This window comes from Fusarium odoratissimum (genome assembly GCF_000260195.1).
Source record: "Fusarium odoratissimum NRRL 54006 unplaced genomic scaffold supercont1.19, whole genome shotgun sequence".
NCBI classification, from domain to species: Eukaryota; Fungi; Ascomycota; class Sordariomycetes; order Hypocreales; family Nectriaceae; genus Fusarium; species Fusarium odoratissimum.
The window spans coordinates 518,442-537,631 of record NW_022158704.1 but is presented as its reverse complement, the minus strand read 5'-3'; the positions used below and the strand labels follow the sequence as shown (position 1 = coordinate 537,631).

At 48.4% G+C, this 19,190-nt stretch overlaps 3 protein-coding genes across 4 annotated transcripts; 2 read left to right on the top strand and 1 right to left on the bottom strand.

Annotated features, from left to right (window-relative positions):
* Positions 1 to 703: 703 nt before the first annotated feature.
* On the bottom strand, positions 704 to 8,462 carry FOIG_10811 (uncharacterized protein). The gene is made up of 9 exons (XM_031211297.1): positions 8,275 to 8,462; positions 8,143 to 8,217; positions 7,424 to 7,683; positions 6,647 to 7,372; positions 5,574 to 6,583; positions 5,354 to 5,463; positions 4,576 to 5,233; positions 4,205 to 4,391; positions 704 to 4,065 (listed from the first exon to the last, which is right to left on the bottom strand). Exons 7-9 carry the CDS (start codon positions 4,618 to 4,620, stop codon positions 2,123 to 2,125), a joined length of 2,175 nt encoding a protein of 724 aa, XP_031059230.1. The 5' UTR covers positions 4,621 to 5,233; positions 5,354 to 5,463; positions 5,574 to 6,583; positions 6,647 to 7,372; positions 7,424 to 7,683; positions 8,143 to 8,217; positions 8,275 to 8,462; the 3' UTR covers positions 704 to 2,122.
* FOIG_10812 (uncharacterized protein) lies at positions 6,399 to 6,747 on the top strand (the record flags this gene model as incomplete). Its single annotated transcript, XM_031211298.1, has 1 exon — positions 6,399 to 6,747. The coding sequence occupies one exon, from the start codon at positions 6,399 to 6,401 to the stop codon at positions 6,702 to 6,704; it is 306 nt and encodes a 101-aa protein (XP_031059231.1). The 3' UTR covers positions 6,705 to 6,747.
* Positions 8,441 to 13,596, top strand: FOIG_10810 (uncharacterized protein). 2 transcript variants are annotated; one of them, XM_031211296.1, is made up of 2 exons: positions 8,441 to 10,142; positions 10,208 to 13,596. In XM_031211296.1, exon 2 carries the CDS (start codon positions 12,289 to 12,291, stop codon positions 12,589 to 12,591), a length of 303 nt encoding a protein of 100 aa, XP_031059229.1. In that variant the 5' UTR covers positions 8,441 to 10,142; positions 10,208 to 12,288; the 3' UTR covers positions 12,592 to 13,596. The 2 variants fall into 2 exon arrangements, with proteins under 2 accessions (XP_031059229.1, XP_031059228.1); XM_031211295.1 differs by having other exon boundaries at positions 8,441 to 12,822; positions 12,871 to 13,596.
* The last annotated feature ends 5,594 nt before the right edge of the window (positions 13,597 to 19,190 follow it).

The window sequence follows — 19,190 nt, the reverse complement described above, 5'->3', positions numbered from 1 at the left end:
CATGGGTACTAGATCCTTTATTCGAATACCGATACGAATGGGCTCATACTTTCAGCTGCTTAATATAGGCAAAGAAACACAATGGTGTAGGAAATACAACCCGAGATCCACTCAGAATTCTCATTTGTAACTCAAACTCAAATCAAGGAGCAAGGTCGTCAAAGTTGAGTTACCGTTTGTCAAAAGTCCCTGACTCAACGTTCAAGCCAGGCGAAACCTAAATCATGTGTTCCGTCCCGTCCGGCCGTTGAGAGTTTCACAAGACGCTAGACCTCAAGAGATGCAACTCAGTATGCAATACACCGTCATAACATAATACAGTAGCAGTCTGATAGCAGACCGACCATCCGAAAATGATACACATTACATATCCAAGTGATCGACTGGTCATTGCTTATCATTAAGTAACCATACCTCCAGGCTCCGAATGCAACTCTTATGCAGGGACCTTGTGACACACCCGACTGGCACTCACTCGTACGCCCCAGTTGGAACGTCCACGCGCAATCTTAACACATGCCATTCGACAAGTATTTACTCCACCACCACTTGCCTAGTCAACGGTCGAGAATAATCGACTCTCCCAGAGCAACGATTCATTCATTTCCTGGCCTCGTATAGGCCCAGACCCAGCATTCTTTGCATCCCAATAATACCCCATGATGGCCTGGCAACCTCCGCGTGGGAATGTCGTGCAGATGTTACGTTCCCATGCCTTCAATATCCCTGGAATCGAATCACGCCAGTTTCAACACAACCACGTTAACTCATCTAAGATTATGATTATCCACTATCTAATGGTAACTTGCCCACAGAATCATGTCCATTCCTTTGCCCAGCCAGTATAAAACGCCATTCTACATAACCGATACCATGCTGAAGCCGACGAGGGAAGATTGAGATAGCCATACAGAACAAGGGCCATAGGAATGCACACAAGGGTATAATGCCTATTGATCAAAGTCCATCCAAACCATATTTCCCAGCAGCTAGGGTAAATCGACATAAATAATAACAGCCCATGTAAATCTCCTCTTGACATTCCATCGTAGTACCTCCATTCAACATTCCATTCGTGTCCATAATCCCAGTCACGCTATTCCGTCTATCCTATGTCCATCCAATCCAATCAGAACCAATCCAATGAGATCCTCTATGGTGTAGATACCTGAGAGAAAACGCAGTCCAATAGCAAAAAGAGAAATAAGAAAAAGATAAGCATGGAATAGGCGACAAGTCTATGCTACCATACATGGCCCATGTTAGTAAATGAGGTCACTGCCTCGATAAAGGTATGAAAGATAAAGAAATGCCATAGTGTGCCTATCAGGCCGAGAAAGCATGACTCGAGATTGACAAAAAGGCTCAAGCAGCATGAAGATGAAATAAGAAAGAATATAGAATATGACGCCTAGAAACGTCGTGCAAGCTTGGGCATTGAGTGTGTCGCGCTAGCGTAGTGTCGTATTGTGTAGGTGGCGTATGGCGTCGATGGTGCGGTGCGGCGTTGCGTGATTGGTTTGGCGGCCAGAGGCCTACAGCTGATCCCTGCTTTGCGCTGGACGGATCTACCCGCCAAGTCGTGGTTGGGTCTCCAGCCTCTAGCTCCATTGATCCACGGCCAACAAGAGGGTGTGGTTGAATGGTACTGTAGAGTGCCGTGCTTTGACCGCATGACCATCCTGCGGGCACACGCTAGAAGAAAGAGGATGGGGATGGGGGTCAAAGAGTTGCGATATTCCCCGAGGTTGGCGCCCGAGCCGTGGAACATCTTGTTGGTTGCTCTTTCACCTGAGGTCTAGGTCAAGCTTAGGCACAGGGCCTGGCGCGGACAGCATCACCCAGCCACAACCTGCACGTCCAATGGCGCCATCATCAACGGGAACCTCAGAGCGAACATGGATCTGGAAGGGCTGCTTCGAGACAAGGTGGTGTCTCGTTGGACTCCGCCATTGGCGTGCGCCACAACACCTGATCATCCCCCACGACCCTCCTTCAATGTTCACGAGGCTGCTTGATACAACCTTCCGACACAACCAAGCCATCAACACGAGGTAGAAGGCCCGCGGGGCACTCAATGGTCATCCGATGATGACCTAGGCGACTGAGCGCCACGGCCCTTTCATGCTCTTGGTGCAGGTTCTGCATATCCCGCTGTACCGTACACTGGCTGAGCTGTCTGTGATGTCAGGCTGGTATAGCCTTCTGGGTATGTTGCAGGCGTGGGGTCCCATCGAGGAGGAGTTGCAGTTGGTGGGTGATGGCTCAGCGGGGTATGCAAACCGCTTGTTCCATATCCTCCGCTTCGGCTGTCGTAGGTCGAAACCGCTGGCAGGGGTGTTGTGTTGATACGCAGAGGCGGTTGCTGCGGACTGTGGTGACGAAGACCAGGGCTCAGCGTTCGAGATGCAGCTGTAGAGTATCCCGGAGCCGTAGTGTATGGTGTCCAACTAGGTTGAGAGCCTGATAGTGATCGCGGGGAAGGTATCGAGTCGTGATGCTGAGGGAGCGAGTATTGCGTATGAGCATCAGGATGAGCTGGGGCCATGCTTTGTCCAGGAGGCGTGGGTAAAGGCGCATACCCTCCGTTGGTCTGGCTCATCATGGGGGGAGGAACCGGCGTGCTGGGATTAACGCTGTACTTGCCGATAATCTTCTTGAGGGCAGACTCAAGAATTTTCCATGGGAATACCTTAACATCCTTCTCAATGTTGCGGGGCTTGGGATTGGGAAAGCCCATGATGATCTTAAAGAACTCCTCGCTATCTGGCTTAGCCTTGGAGACTGTCTGCGGATGGAAGCCTTCCAAGTTACGGCGGATACGGTTCTTCTCCTCGACACTGAAACGGTTCGGCGCTGCGACCAGTTGCTCGAGAAGGTGGATAGTGTCGACCGATGTGACATAACACTCGCCTTTTTCGGCCCACCAGATGCATGATATACAGATGCTGTTGGTTGGTCGCTCATTGACGCTTACCGATTGGCAGGTAGCGTTAACTGTAGATCCCTTTTGTGTCTTGCGGAAGAGGACAATCCGACGACGGTTGGCCCATTCCTCTGATGTCCAGTTCTCGGCCATCGATTCCAGCTTGCCTGAGATTTTCAAAACCGCCTTGCCGGAATAAAGCGAGATAGGATGGTAACTTGTGTTGTTTCCAGCATTGGCAGTGATGGTGCTGGTTCGGACAAGTTGAGGAGCGCCGTTAGAGTGAGACGGAGAAGACATTCCCAAGGGTGTCAAAGGCGGACGTCCAACCAAAGAAGTGTCCAATCCACCGGGGCCCCTCCCTGTGCTGCCCAGCGTGCTCGGATAAGGACTCCATCCAGTCGTTGGACGCCGATGGTAGTGAGGGTCCGTGAAGCTCGTGCTTCTATTGTAAGTACTAATCATGTCGCTGTTTGCTTGTGGGAATGTATTGGCATATTGTCCTTGCTGAGGTGGATATTCATAGGTATTTGTACCAGGCTCTGATGGTAGCTGAGGCTCACCTTTGGGTGAGGTACTCGGCTGATCGATCGTGGTGGCAGGTGCCGCGTCCTCATGCTTAGGCATCTTAGTCGACCTCGTGATGTCATCCCCGGACCCTTCAAGATATTGAAAAGTACCAACGGGAATGCGAGAAATTTCTTCTCCAGAAGGACCGTCGAGGACGAGTGACAATGGCACATTACTGTTTGCACAGTTTGTGACCAAAAACTGAGGCGCATCTCCACTGCAAGTGTAGATAAACCCTGACCCCTCTTGTATATCTCGAGAGACGTCTTGGGCAGAGCACTTCTCAGATCCGAACACCAAAAACCACGTTGGAATCGGTGTCGATAACGAGAACAAATCGTATTGGGACGAGAGCTTGACATAAACCTTGGTGCCAAAAATGCCCGTTGCGGGTTGGCAAGATAAAACTGTAGGGCCAGAAGGCATATACTGTGCCACAGCGGCACTATTGGATGCAAAAGATTGCTGGTTCAAGTGAGCAAATTTGTCGGATTGCTGCTGAGTCGGGTAGGTCTGTGTAGAGTACTGTTCGTAACCTGCATCTTGGTATCGGGCCACATCGTAGCCAGCTGACATTGTATTAGCAAATGTTCAGTTTGGGATCCTGTCAAAGCTGCTCTACCAGTCCTGAGGCGGCTCCAATACAGGACTTCATTGACTCCAGTCTCTCATGGGCTATCTTATCGAGCTTCGGGCATGTTAACTTACCATGCATGGAAGGCAGCTGGGCCTTGGTGTAAGTCGCCATCTCCAAGAGCCTAGGAGGGGAGTCCCCTCGTGGGTCTCCCCCGGTCTCTACTCGAGCAGCTTCTTCGTAACGAAGCGCGATCGTGTCAGGCGATTCAAGCCTGTCGTCAACTCCGACGATGATGGGCTTCTGCGGATGGTAGTCAGGCTATAGATTGTTGAAGTCAGTGTTGAGCTCCCGAAACACTATGGAGACGAGATGTTGAAAGACAGAAGAAGCCGATAAGAGGAGACAAAAGAGAAACGCTTTGCAGACTTGTGGGCGGCGTCGAAGAACAAAAGGGATCCGTTTGTCATGGGAGGGTTGGAACAAGGTCTAAGTTGCGACTCACCTCAAAAAGCTTGTAGGGAGGACACTGGAACTTGACAGTAGACATTCAAGCTGCCGTAAAGGGAGAACGATAGAAAATGGGTCTTGGTCCAGGGAGGCGAGTTAAGAATGTTGGCCAGTTGTCTTGGATAGAAGTAGTCGCGGTTGTAGTTTAAACCAGGTCTCGACGAGGTCTTATGCAGCGGGTCTGGGTCGACCAAGACAACGATCGATGTACGAGTCTTGACTCTCGGAGATTTGATCTAGCACAGGGCATGCAGCAGTATGCAGTGATGATGCCGTTGAATGCTTAGTGTTGTCGGTCAGGCTCTCCCTTGAATTGCTTTGGCGTCCTGGAGGTGGCGCTTTGAGACAGTAGAGGTGAATGGCGGAGATCCTACTGGAGAGTTGCGAGGAACTGAGAGGGGTAATTTTGATTCCAATCCAGTCCAAAGACACTTGCATTCCAAGAGGACAGGTTTCCTTGCCCTTAGTAGCAGAAGAACCTTCAGTAGAGGGAGATTGATACTCAACCTGGGGTAGTGAACTCTGACGCGGGAAGTTCAGGCTAGGGTACTCAGGTATGCGTGGCAATGTTGGTCTTGACACCTTATAGAAGAAAACAAATAAACAGATAGTGCCAGGATGGCTCGTTAACGGTGGCCGTTGAGGGGATGTTCCTGGAGACTCTATCAGGTTTGGTCGTTTGCTGTGTACTAGGAGGGATGATGGCGTGGGCTTGCCGCCTTGGTTGTTGTGCTTCAAGCAACACAGCTTCGTAGCATTAAAATATTGCGTACCTTGCAGACAAGTTTCCAATTGCGATCAACTGGGACAAACTGAGACCAAGGGTCAAAAGAAGGTCTCCAAGATTGTAATACACGTCGTTCAGCTGCAAGGGCGTACGAGGCTGTTGTTGGTCAGTTCAGCTTCAGGACATCGCTGTGTTCACGACAGATCCCCCGAGCCTATGGATCCGACTTGCTCGGATTGAAGCTAGGACGTGGAAGAGAGACAGACAGACGGGTAGATGGTTCAGTGCGGGTAAGTGACTTGACTTAGATTTGGGAATTGAAGAGCCTTGACAAACAGTGTTGGTGCAGGTGTCGGAGGCAGATGATGGAGACGAAACATGAGAGAGCATTTCTTTTGGGAAGTTGGACTTGTGCATGCAAGATATTGCCCTGCATCAAGGGGAGATAGTGATGATTCAGATGTTTTTCGAAAAGATATTGGGCCGAAGGGCGGGGAGGCAAGGAAGAAAGGGCGAAACAAAACGAGTAGTTTGAGCTTATGGAGTGATGTATCTATTCTATCCCTTCCTGACGGAAGCCAATGAAGATGGGCAACAACTTGACTAGAGGAGAAATGGAGACGAAGTACAAGGGTAAGGGAGGGAGGGAGCAACAAAAGGCGCCGTCTGGTTGCTTTTGGCCTTGGACATTGTTAAGTCGAGTCTGCGGGACCTTGTCTGGCGATCCCGCCCCCCACTCGTCTATCTTGAAAGTAGCTTTTGGAGACGAGGGAACAACCATGAACTTGCATACAGAACAAGCCTGCAGTAGTGGCAGCGCTGGTTACAATAAAGGAGCTAGGTAATGCTGGGTAGGAAACGCCGTGGTTGTGACATCTGCGGAGGCTAGCAATCTACCACCTTAGCCGTTATGCCAGATCCTCAAGTGTCTCAAAGCCTCCTGCAAGGGTGACGGCAGCGTCAACAGGTGGGGAGGGGATGTATCATGGGTTCGGGAAATGGTGGAGAAGCTCGATCTGAGTTGCTTCTGTGTGCCAGTCCTCATGAGGCATGACTTGAGATACTTGACTGGTGCTCACATATAATCCATCATGTGCTACCCCGAGAAGACCTTTGCTGTTTTAACATCTACCCACAAGCTTCCCGAGGTCTCCAGGATCCATGTTATCATGGTACGCCATGGCGGCAATAAGGGGACACCACAAACTCGTGGCAGCGTTGACGACGAACAACCTGGATACACCCCCTTTGATGAGACGTTGGGACCTTCCGTGATCTCGAGACCCAGGAAAAAAGTTAGGAAGCAGGAGATGAACGCAAGGAGACGAGACACACTAGCCTCAAAAAGAAATATGTTTTCTTGGTATTGTACATCTCAGCTGAAGCGCCGAAAATAAGAAAAGGCAAGAATTTGAGAATCCAAATTAAATAAAAGAACGGTTTGTAACGTGCCTGAACGAAGGAATGTGTGCGTAATGCGTGCGGTCGTCTATCGGGAATCCTAGGGGGTGTCGTTAGCAAGGGTCACGATGATTGGTTATGCTTCGACGAGCGAATCGATAGTGGTGTGCAAGGGTGTCGGTAGTGCATGGTGCACGGCGCAGGCGGCATCAGCTGGATATCAAGGGCCAGCCAAGATCGTTTATAAGGGGAGATGAGCGCTGTCCAGTAATAGACGTGGAACCCATGGGCCTCAAGGGAGGAAAGACTCAAGGGAGAGAAAGAGGGTCCCCTCCCAGAAAGGTGCGGTCCTAACCGTACTGGGTCCGCTCCCGTCTTCCCGTCTCCATTTGTTTTCTCCTTTGTGAACTCCTAGTTACTCGTTGAGGGGGTCATATTCCTCAATAGAACAGACCCCCAAAGTTCTTACAGCATGCGAGAACAGGATGTTGCAGCCGGCAGACCAGGGTTGATGCGGAAACAGATCAGAGCCAAACACAACTCACCTTAGAAAACAGCTTGAAAGAGAGATCTTCGGAAGCGGACCGCTGAAATTTCAATCTTTCAGATCACCGCGGAGCGAAATTGCGATGGAGCTCGCTGTTCAGCTTAGCCTCCAACAATTCTGTCCCGATGATCAGTCGCCAAAAGAGCAAAAAGTTTTGAATCAACAGACCACCACACATCAATTGACCGTATTCGCGTCAACGATCAACTTTATCGACCACCACTTCAGTCGATACCCCAAGGTGAGGATGCGCCAGGCAGACTAGGCGTGCAATCGTCAGCGAAACTGGGACGGGCTTAACTCTTGCTCGCCGAGGGTGCTGGGAGTCCGTGTCGTTGAACAAGGATTAAACTTGATCGAAATATGACCCTGGTCCGCTGGCGTAGGATGATCAGTGATCGCCTTGTCGGCACTCTTCTGAGTCAAATCTGTCAACCCATTTCAATTAGTCTCATTTTTGCTTTTTCTGCGTATGTGAACATTCTGTCAAAGCCCCTGGTTCCGATGGCGGCCTTTCATTTCTTCGTAGATTGGTACAAACCCTCATGAATTGACGCCAAATGGTCAATAATTACTGTGTAATTCTATCGCCCGGGTGGAGCAAAAGCGTGGGGCAAGGGATAAAAGGATGGGAAAGCCAAAGGGATACATGGGTCGTCGAGGTGATCATTGAAGTTTCTCACACAGGCGTCGCGGTCTCTCACAGTCCAAAGACTTTGGAGGCACACAAACGCCACTGCCGTCGACTCTTGGACGAAGCTGAGGAGCGACATGGGCCGTTGATACGAGTTATAAAGCGGGGAAGGACAATAAGAAAATAATCAAGGAGGATGGCGATGGTTAGGGTAGTGAAATCGGAAGCCCAAAAAGATCATATTGAACCATACCTCTTGAGTATAGTGGAGGTTCCAGAAAAAGGTGATAGCGCCTTTTTCTTTAACAGATACAATGGCTGACTCGGCCTTGTTTGAGAGAGATGTCAATAACTGTTGCCAAGCGCATGCCATCGGTGGCCATACCCATTCCAAGTTAACTTCCTTAATTCGGTATGCCCTGGCAAACGTAATGGGATCCTTGCCCGGCTGAATTTGATGCGGAGACTAGAGCCGGAAATATGAACTGGTGATTGAATGAACTTCTGGTATAATAGGTTTCCGCCTGTCGAGCTGTTTGTTTATTTGACCAAGGCAAGTATGCATATGAAGTCTCAAAGGGGAGTGCCACTTATCTTATACAACCTCGTCACTTGCCATCGACAAGAGCCACTGGTTTTGTGTCCCCATCATGGCAATTTACACACATATGCAAGTAATTGCCTGATACCCGCAGTAAAGAAGCGCGCAACGCTACAGGCAGGGGTGTCCTGTGCGAGCCATACGCCCGATCAATAACCTGAATCTCTGATGGGAAACAGGCGAGCCATGTAAACCAAACCCCCACGATTCAATATGCAGAACTGAGCGGCTCGAATTGTAATTGTCAGTCTCGCAACGGAGCAGGCATCTAACGGGTGTATTGTTTCTGCTCCAGTTGATAGTTGCCGGGGGGCTATTGATGTAGCATGACACTACCAGGGCTAGGTTGAACAAAAGCCTTTGAACGAACGCCACCTCGGCTCTTGAAATGTTCTCAGACATTCAACGGAAAAGCCAAGGGAATATCGCACTGGTTCTTCTGCTTGACGTTTTCCACAACTCACAGCATCAAGGTTCAGAGCTCGAGACGGTCTTGAGAAAAGGTGTGGGTGTGGGATCTACACAGGGAACCGGGGTTATCACTTCAGGGGTGCAACAGTAGCTGTAGGGATCGTCCTTGCTTGTAGCGTCTAGCTCTACTCAGACCTGCTGATTGACCAAGCGAGCAAGCAAGACTGGCCCAACTGAGTTGTGAGATCCTGCAGCATGTGCTATTGGGATGCTAGTGATAGACATGGCGCGCGGGCCGCTTGCAAGGGAACCGCCTTACAGCAGTCATAAAGTTCTTGGTGAACGACGAGAACCAATTCAAATATTGGTTCAGGGAGACCAATCATGCCTCTTCACTGTAACGACAGCCCTTTTGAGGTAACGAAGTTGGGACTTGATTAGCGTCAAATCCTCGCACCCGCTCCCCACCCCACCTTTGGGGCCCAAGAACCCGAATCTCATCGGTCAGTACCTGAGAACATGCCCTAGCAGTTCAGTGTTATGTTATAATGCTGGCTTTCAAACATCATTGTAGATGATATCGTCCGTGACTATGCTTTCCAGAACCATCTTCGGGCAGTACTTCCAGACGCAAGGCCAAAATCTCTTCGCAGCTAGGTTGACAAACCTTTAGCTTAGATTTTGACGACATGAGGCGGTTATTCGAAGCAAATCCGGGAGGGAATCGTTCAACCCGACACTCGTGGAGCCGAAGCATATCTTGTTCTCTACCCCGCCTTGTTCCTCCGGATTCCACTCCGTCACAGTGGTTGAGTGCCTTCGATGTACCAAGTCGACTCGGACGGGCGAGCTTATAGGGCAATGTGAGTTATGGCTCATGACTTCGCTTCACAGTTGTTGCACGGGGGCCTGTAAGACATCTTCAGCGACGTTTCACAGATTTGCTTGTCCCAACCCGCACTCTGAGTTACACATCCTTTAACTCCAGCATGCAAGATGAGGCTTCCTGGTCCAGGGATCGACCATCTCTATCTGATATAAGACAACACATTGGCGGGATCAGCTCCATGTGTTGAGATTTTGTCATGGTGCTCAGTTGAAACCATCCCGATGACCAGGGTTAGGCAACTCCAGCACAGCCTGTTCCAGGTCTGGGACACGTGCATGTCTCAGTGAGCTCGAGGTGAATGGGACCCGATTCGGGCCACGTGATAAGGATTGTCAAGTCTGCAGAACACTGAGTGAGTAGGGTTTATTGCTCGGATGCTTCTTTGCTTCGCCAATGATCTAATGTTCGTTCTTTGAGATTGGCGCAATGCCCTGGTACACCAGGACAGTCCAGAGTTGCTATGAGCATCAACCGAAGTGTCGGTGGAATTCGAAACAGCCAAGCGATGCATGGCTTATATGGCTATGCTTCGAGCTCGTCCAAAGCCTTTGGAGAAACAACAAATGTCTCGTCTTGTACGCTTGGTGAGGGGCATTTGAATTCGTCCTGTTTGCGGGAAGTCAGACTAGTGACAGGGCCCATGGGGGCGGTATTGCACAATGGTTGCGCATCGATCTGTTATCATTTGTTGCAGCTGCTCGGCTCAAGCCGAGGGCATCTTCAACAACCACGCAAAAGCTTGAGTAGTAAAAGCTGAGACAGGTATATAGGGGAACAAAACGTGTACCATCCCTTCTCCAGAAACTCCATGCCTTGCCATTGATACTCCTTGCCTGGAGGAAAAAGCAAATGCCAGCGTCTCTGCACTGTAAGCTCAATGTCGTACCGCTAAGTTCTTCGGAAGGAGGGCAGAAAAAGAATCCGTTGACCTGCTGATGTAAAACTGGATCAACGAATTGAGCAGGATGTGTGCATTGCAGGCGGAAAACAAGCGAGCGAGGGCTGGTGCCGATGAGGTTGGTGGTTCTCTGAGATCATGCAGGTCATGTTGCACACGCATCGCACATCGCACATTAGAGATCTGGCACTTCCCCTAACGTCGTCTCTTCCCCTCTTCCTGACCTATCGCGCGGCCTCCCTCGTTCTGGACAGCGTGGTGTGGTTGTACATGACTGCGCCTCTAGAGAAGTGCGTGCTTGTGTGTTGATCAAGCTACCAATGGGACGGCATTGTTCGCGTTGTACAACTTTGCAGGCCGATGTTGGTTCGGAAGCCCATAGAGATTTATCTTTTAATTGAGGGAGGCATGAACTGAAGCTCGGCGTTTGCTGATAAGCACAGTAAATACCTGGTGATGAAGAACCTCCACTCAAGATATGAACGTCGCAAATTAGGTCCAGTGCGGACGCGTTTGCGACTGCACATCAATTGGAGGCATTAATTATATTGACAGAAATTGTCGTGGTATTGAGGACAATTGTGAAGTTGAAGGAGGAGGTTTTTCTTCAGCGTTTGAAGTCAAGAGAAGGGAGGAGTTCGCCCTTTGGAACTAGAGTTGTGATGTTGGAAGGAGTCAGGTACTGCCGGGAGAGGAAGGTCTTTCTCCACTTTCTCCCGTTTGCATCCAAATTTCCATCTCGCCTTCTCAATTCCGGATATCAACAGAGAGTGCTACCTCATAAAATCAAGGATCGCACTGTCTTGAGATAATTCTATCGAGGTAGGTACCTAGGGAAGTAGGGATCAATCTTGAGACTGCTCCCACCCTTACAACGTTCATGTTTAAGGTTATGATTGCGGCCTTCACACAATCAATTCCGTTGTCCCAATGTGGTATTCCATCACGAAGGACTCGACCTGCTGAGGTACCTAGCACAGATGCGACAGAAGACGTTGAAGAGAGAAGGGAGCCCGTGCACTATACTTGCACTACATTTCTGCTCTTGATGTTGGGTTTGATTTATCATTGTGTCTCAGATGCTGGCCGTTGCGTCTATCCATTCATTGTAGCTCACTGATGGCCCATGAGCGAATGCTAGAGGCGTTCAGATCTTCGATCCGCTCCTGCTCAAATCTCTCACCCAAAGCCACATTGATGCAATTGGTACTCACTGCTTCAACCCCAATCAAGGTTGTACAACCTCTTGCAGCCCCTTCTTCTGAAAAGCTACCCTGGACCGATTCAAGGAAGCTGACCCCAACACCAAGCTCGTTAATTACGCGTGCGTGAGACACAATACTGTCAAAGTATTGGTTTCGCACTGCGGTCAATGGTAAATAGACACACCAGACCGCTGGTGAAACCAGTGACCCGAAATCTAGAAGTTCGATGTGATGGTACTGCAGCCAAAAGCAATAACCTTGCCCGCGGTTTTCGGTGACGGTCCAGCCCGCAACAAAGTCGGCGAAAGAAAAAGAAAAAGTAGTAAACTGAGCTACTGGACTTCCGCACCGAGAAGCGATTGGATAACCCAACTTGATCCTTTCAATCCCCGGCCATGCCCGACAACTCTATCGGTGGTACATTGGATGTACATGTAGCCTCCCGTGGAGGGGCGAAGCTGTTCAAGATCCAGATCCTAGCGCTGTCCAGAGCCCACATTAGAGCAAAATCTCGCTACTACTCCGTACCACGCACCCCTCCTAAGGCCAGTCACTCAGCAGTGTCCCATGTCGTACTGTACGACATGATGAAGCCTCCCCACGAAACGATGGAATTGAGGTTTACAGCATACATCCGAGGGGAGTGTTTCCAGTTCGGCGTTGGTGATTCAAGCTTGTTTTTAGTCATCGAGCTCTAATCGTTAGTTGACAGACTTAATTCCAATCATCCCCCTTGCCGACGAGACGCAACCAGGGTAAAGGAATACTTGTACCGAATTTCTTTCTATATCAGGAGATTGAGGGAGAAGGAACTCAATAGCTCAGCAATACAATGCCTCCTTGCAGCAGCTAACAAGGGATGAACTTACGCGACCACAGCCTCGGGAAAAGCTGTTCAGGTAGCCAGGCCCTCAGCTCCTTGTTGTCGGGTATGCAGCTGTCCGCCTTAAGGAATTGATATCTGATGTGATTTGAAGGATCTGTAGGCAACAATGATCTGACCAAGTTCCTCAGCTGGCTTGATCGCGCCAGGTTACGAACTGTGTGGTTGAGCCGACCCCTGTTGAGCTAATGGGGACCCGGCTCTTAAGCCACTGTGAACCGCGTCCATCACCCAATAGACCTCAGGCAGATGAACTGTAAAACGTCTAATGTCGCGTGGCTATCGATCGCCGGCCCCTATCGCCCCAGTCCATCTAGTAGTCATCCTGATATATCGAATATTACATATCTACAGTGCACACCTATAGTCTCTCACAATTAAGGATTCACCAAGTGAACTTCAGATTTGCTTGTGGCAAGCATGTGTCCTTCATCATAAGAATAACAAAAGCAAACAATCGCTTTCTCGGGCGTTGCGAATTGCTTCTGTAGTCTCCAAACAGGAGATTCTCCGAAATGATGTATCTTAATTGCTATCTTTGGTGCAAGGCACGATCTTGAGTTGCATCCCAACTTCAGATGAGACAAGTACAAGAGATTGCGTAGGATTGCCACCTCTTGTTTCTCGGTAATCTCGAACTGTTTCGTTGATAGTGGACACTGTAGCAGATCCGTGATCTATCTTGATTTATCCTTTTCCATGTGGTATATGAAGATGAATATGTCATGATTTTGGGAAGTGATACTTGAACTTGAACGGCCCGAAGGCAATATGTAACGTCTTCGACGGCTAGGAAAACCTTGGCATGATGAAATCCAAACGTTGAATGAATTCATCGAGTTCTAATAGGGCTCGTTGACACTGTTTTTGTATGCATGTATGCGCGCTTATTTCTATATACCTACATCTCAAACCAGGCCAGGTGATCTGATCATCAAGTCTTAATGTTCCCAGGTTCTCCAGACAACCCCGGCTCATCTGAAGCCGAGTTGCCGTGAATTTGACAATCGACATCATCTTGATGTTTTCAAAACACGTTGTGGGTGTAGACCTGGCTCTTGGATAGCTTGCCGCAGGTACAAGGCAGCAAGACGAATACGATATTCCTAAACGGTCAAGACCAATTATAAATATTTACAGTAAGGGGCTTCCTTGCACTGTAGTTGTCAACTGTTAACAAGGAGACTCCCAGTCAATGATTGGGCAGCAACAAGAAGATAGTCCAAGGTAGGTGACCATGGCTGATCCGTAATCTTTCGTCTTGGCAAGTTTGAGCAACATCATTGTATCTACTGCCTGACAGGGCGGTTAACGAAATGTTGGGGCTCTACAAGGGCAAGGATGCCATCCTTCTGAACGAACTCAATATCGTGCTTTGACAGTGCATCTTTCAGACCGACATTCAACGCGAGTCAAACGCAAATTGAACACAGACTCTTCATCCTGGATGATCGCAAGGTCAACCGCATTAGAGCGGGCGGCCTGAGCGCGCCCAGTAAGAAAATAAAAAGTAATCATGAGCCTTTAGCTCTCGAAAAAGCAAAAGCCGCAGCAAAAGAACCATGTTCATCTACATATGGTCTGCATATTAAAACCCAAGCCTATCATAGGCTTACATCCGTGTGGAGATCCCGGTAATTTCGCATGGCGTGCCGATCTCTCGCAGTTAGTCTAAGCCCGTTGTTGTCTCTTTTGTTTTAATGCCATCGCGTCGCTTACAGTATTAAAAAAAAACCCATATCACATCGGACTGTGGAGAAGAGAGAACTCCCACCGCACGCTACTGCTCTGATGGACAAGGCTGGGCTCAGGTGAGGCTTCTGAATGGTGACGGCCATGTGGTCTAGCGGAGATATTGGATGCCGCTACGCGGGACTAAGCTCCTTGGTCCGGGGCGGGAAGAGTGCATTGACGGTATTTCTCTTTTGAGGCTGCTGCATATCGTCCCCTACTGTTACTGTGCTGTACGGCGACGGAGGGGACACCGCTGGTTACGGATATAGGGGACGGGGATGAGGAAGAGAGGCCGACAGGACCGTCAATCTTGCTTGGCATCATCTATCCATGACCCGTGCTCCCCCTCCCGGTCCTGCTTTTGCTCTTGTCTTGTTTTGTCTTGCCCTGCCTTGTGGACGGCATCTGGAGTCTGGTGAGACACGGGAGTGTCAACTGGGGTATCCGCTGAGATCGGGTCTGTTATTTCGCTTCTCTAGCCTCCAGGTCATTACAACGAGTTAATTATCGTATGCCTGTCTGCGTACCAGAGAAACTAATTTCGAACAGAGTTTAGTACTGTGATGGACTCCAAACAGTCTCGATCTAACGTACAAGACCGAAGTCGTCAGATCACTGGATGGATGTGTTGCTACCCTAAGTTACTGCACGTATGGGGCGGATGCAATGCTCGATCTGCCCTGATCTACAGAACGAGGCTGCATGGCCAGACTTGCATTTCTTTGCCTGCCGAGCCTCCCAATCAGTCTACACTTCTTAAGGGGGTTACTCCAAGTCTCTCAGATCAACCCCTCGTCGAATCTTCAAACCCGGTTCCCTTCAATGTATCATGTGCATCACTCGCCATATGCAAATGAGAAGAGGATCCTCCAAGATCAAACCTCGCACACCTAACCTCAGTGTGAGACATTGCGTGCTATCGTCTGTGATTGGATTGCTCATAATGCAACGACTTCGCTCACCGCCATCTCAACAGCAGAAAGGAGGGCATCCTGTTCGTTCTATAGCCTCACACATGGAACGAAGGCAAATGCGCAATCACCAAATGGGCAGTTTTTTTTACTCTTGTTGAGGACTCTGCTTGATGCGCACATGGCTTTTCCCCTCTCTCGAGTGCGATGCAACTGCGTCTGCAGTCAACTTCCCAAACCAGAGTTACTTGCATCTGCGCTGCGGAAGACGTGGTGAACGTTGTTTTGCGAACGTCTGTTCATGAGGCATTCGATTGTTCACCGCTACAGAGTTGACGAGTCTCGACTCGACACTTAAGCAGAAGAAATGAGGCACGAAACGTAGAGCATGCTATGCAGGTGTCATGCATCTGTTACAGATTTCGAGAGCGTCATTCGTCAGTCAGCTTGCACACTTGGATGTCATGTTGAGGCTCTTTGGCGGTGTGGCTGTTTTTGTCGACGAGCATATGCTCAGGAATGTGTTTCTCAATAGTCTGACTTAGGCCTAACCTTAAGCTTGGAAACGAGAGCGAGAGCGTGAAGCTGGTGAGAATGAGAACAGCAAGAGACTGTGACTGTGGACCCGATACAGCACTATCACTGACTGTTATCGAAATTGTCTACATAGCATAAGAGAACCGTAGGGTAGTTCAAATCTCGTTGACTGATGTGTATGTCTAGTGCTTGCAGTGGAAAGGAGGCGGTGAAGTTGTGGTGTTTGGCCGCATCATGGCGAAGCTGCTGAGAAGAGGCTGTTGAAGCCGCCTACGATGTCACATAAGAGAGCTTGCAGCCGCATTAAATGAATACATAAAAACATATATGACAATCCAGCGGCATGAAAAGAACAACCTGCAGTGATCATCGAGTCTCGATGCTATTCAATGTGTCCTTCTCCGATGGTATCCTCATGAATGCTAGCTGTTAGAGATACAACCGCCAAGGGTTGTTTAGACTTACAAAATATACCCTTAGTTAACCGGAGTTAGTGTATTGATTTGTTTGAGGATATTACACCTTGAAATGTATTGTTCTTCAAGCCATTGCTACGCGTCTTTGATGAAGGCGTCACACAACAGTTTCGGGAACTGGGCAAATACGAGGTGACAGCTCCGCCAAAACATCAAGGAGGAATATATAGACCTCAGTATATATCTCAGTATCTTATGAGACTGGATTATATACGACTTGAGCATAGTTGTCACTATGGAGCTAGGTTTGTCCGACTTGCACTTGCAACAGGGTAGGTCTTGAAGAAGGACATCGTCGATATGAGCTTTGTTATGCGTATTTATTACTCTTGACAGACAAATGAAGAAAGAGATGTATTTCAAATATGATTTAAGACGTAATAGAATCAATATCGTACGTGTAAAGTTTGCCCCTTTGTTGCATGATTGCTTTCCATAAAGATAAAGTAATCCCGTAAATTAGCAAGCTTTGGTTCACAACAGACTTCACGCAACACCTTAATGGACGTGAACTAAATAGTTTACTTGAGAATACGACTCAAAGACACCGTTTGGGTCTACTGATACTAATCCTTGTGTGCTTTTACTTAAACTCTGTTGCAACCCTTACATCTATGAAGCCATGAACTAGAGCTCGAGTGAACAAGCAATGACACAGGCATGACACGAAAAAAAAAGAGATGAGAGAGCTATAACAAAAGCAAGAGGTGGTCTTGGGCTGTCCTTCAGCGGCTATAACAAAACTCAGTACCACAATCTTCCAGGTGCTGCTTCGCAGGGTCGAAGTCTTGGTCGGAGCGAAGACAAGTCCTTTTACTATTCTTAAACTAGGCGATACAGATAGTATCAACAAATGACTAGTATTAAGTTAGTCATAAGGACTGTTGCCTATGAGAGGTAGAGCTTGGTCTTGTGATGTAGCTATGAGTGAACGTCTGGTCCCCTCTTGGCCCTATTGTTTGCCTAACTTACACTGCAGCCTTTGTCGAGCAAGACTACATATTCAAGTATTTTCCTCTCTTTAATACTCAACTTATATAAGGGAGACCGCGCCTGTTAATGTTTTCCTTAATGACATGTACTTGCCGCGAACTAAGTGTGCATCACTTCAAGCTGTGAGTAGATAACCTACAAAGGCTGGGTAAATTATAAGCTCGCCTTCTTCGGTTTTGTATGCACCAGTCACTTCCAGGTTCAAGTTTGACCTTTAGCAGGTTAACAATTCTTGGTGCGTATTTTGTATTAAGTGAATGCCTTTGAGTTGCCAAATAAATATCCCGGGTTTCCTCAGAGAGTCTGAGAAGAAACATGAGACAACATACAGAAGGAAGCCCTCACACTATAACGATGACACCTCCCCTTGATCAAATAGAACCCACTAGTGTGCTAATCGGCTTTCGTGTGAATGTCCCGACTACATGCCTCGATATGCCAGCAAACAGCAAATACAGCTGGAAACGAACAGCCGCAGTAGCTTAACCACTGAATGCAACATACCTGACAACAAACAGGGCTTTATCGAAGCCGCCGCAAATCATCTGTCCCGGAAACAAGTCCCGAGCCCCTTCACCTCACTTTTTCGATCTTAGGAGAGTGCCCTACGATGAAGAGCCCAAATGATCAAAAAGGGAGCCTTCAAAGTCCTGATTATTGCCATCTGGTTGAGAAAGCGGGTAGTCTATGATGCGGAAGATATTGCAAAGTCCCTGGACTATGTGGTATGCCCAGCCACACCTGACGAGGAAACAAGACCACTTGATCCCCATATTGACGAGATCCTTATTACGGGTGGTATCCTCGCATCCGAAAATATGATACTCGCAAGTTTCGGAGGAACGAATTGCGAAATCAAGACGGTACAGATATCACCACTTATCAATGACAAGCGAGAGCTCTTGCATGCGATGATGCCTACAGAAGTTGAACTGAAATACGATAACGGGAAAGTTGAAATTACTGAAAGGTTGGCGTCCGAGCTATTTCACCATACCGGAGTTCTGGATGATGGGCAGTTCTGCGTTCTTGTGCTGGCAATTTGTGGATGTTCCGTCAGAGCCAGGATAACAGAGGATGGCGTAGTAATCAAGACTAGTGAGATAACTAATAGACCATGGGTAGTCTTTCGTAACGGCAAACAAGAGTACCATTTCCAACTAGAGGATGGATTGATGTAACATCATCCGACACAGTGTTGGTGAACACTTAGAGAAGATGGAATAATGACGAACAGATCGGATGACGATGGCTGACTGTATAGATGGGAGAAGGATTGTGTCACATATAAACAGGGGATGAATTGTAGCTGGCATATTTATTGTGGCATGGGGACTGTTGTGTAGGTATTGTCGCAATTGATGTCGAGCCAAGATAACTCATGGATCATTGATTAACACTGTGGTATGCTCCATCGAGACTGATATTTTGATAAATGGAGACCATTGCATTCATTCTCGACCACTGCATGAATGCTACTATCTGATAAGTCATTTAGATCCTGGTCGCTTTGGAGGGGGCAGCTCAGCGCCATGTCAGGATCGATATCCTGAACCATGCCAATCATTGGGGGAATAAAGATGTCACCAGCTTCAGAAATATAAGAACGTCTAGCTACGGCTATAATGTAGTTTCGACACTGGTAAACGCACTTCTTCTTCACATGAAACCCTTCAGTGGAAGGGTGCTAAGGTAGCTTCTTGGAACTCCATTGTATCTGGCATGTAATTGTCAAATGAGATGAACACTTTCATAATACGTTG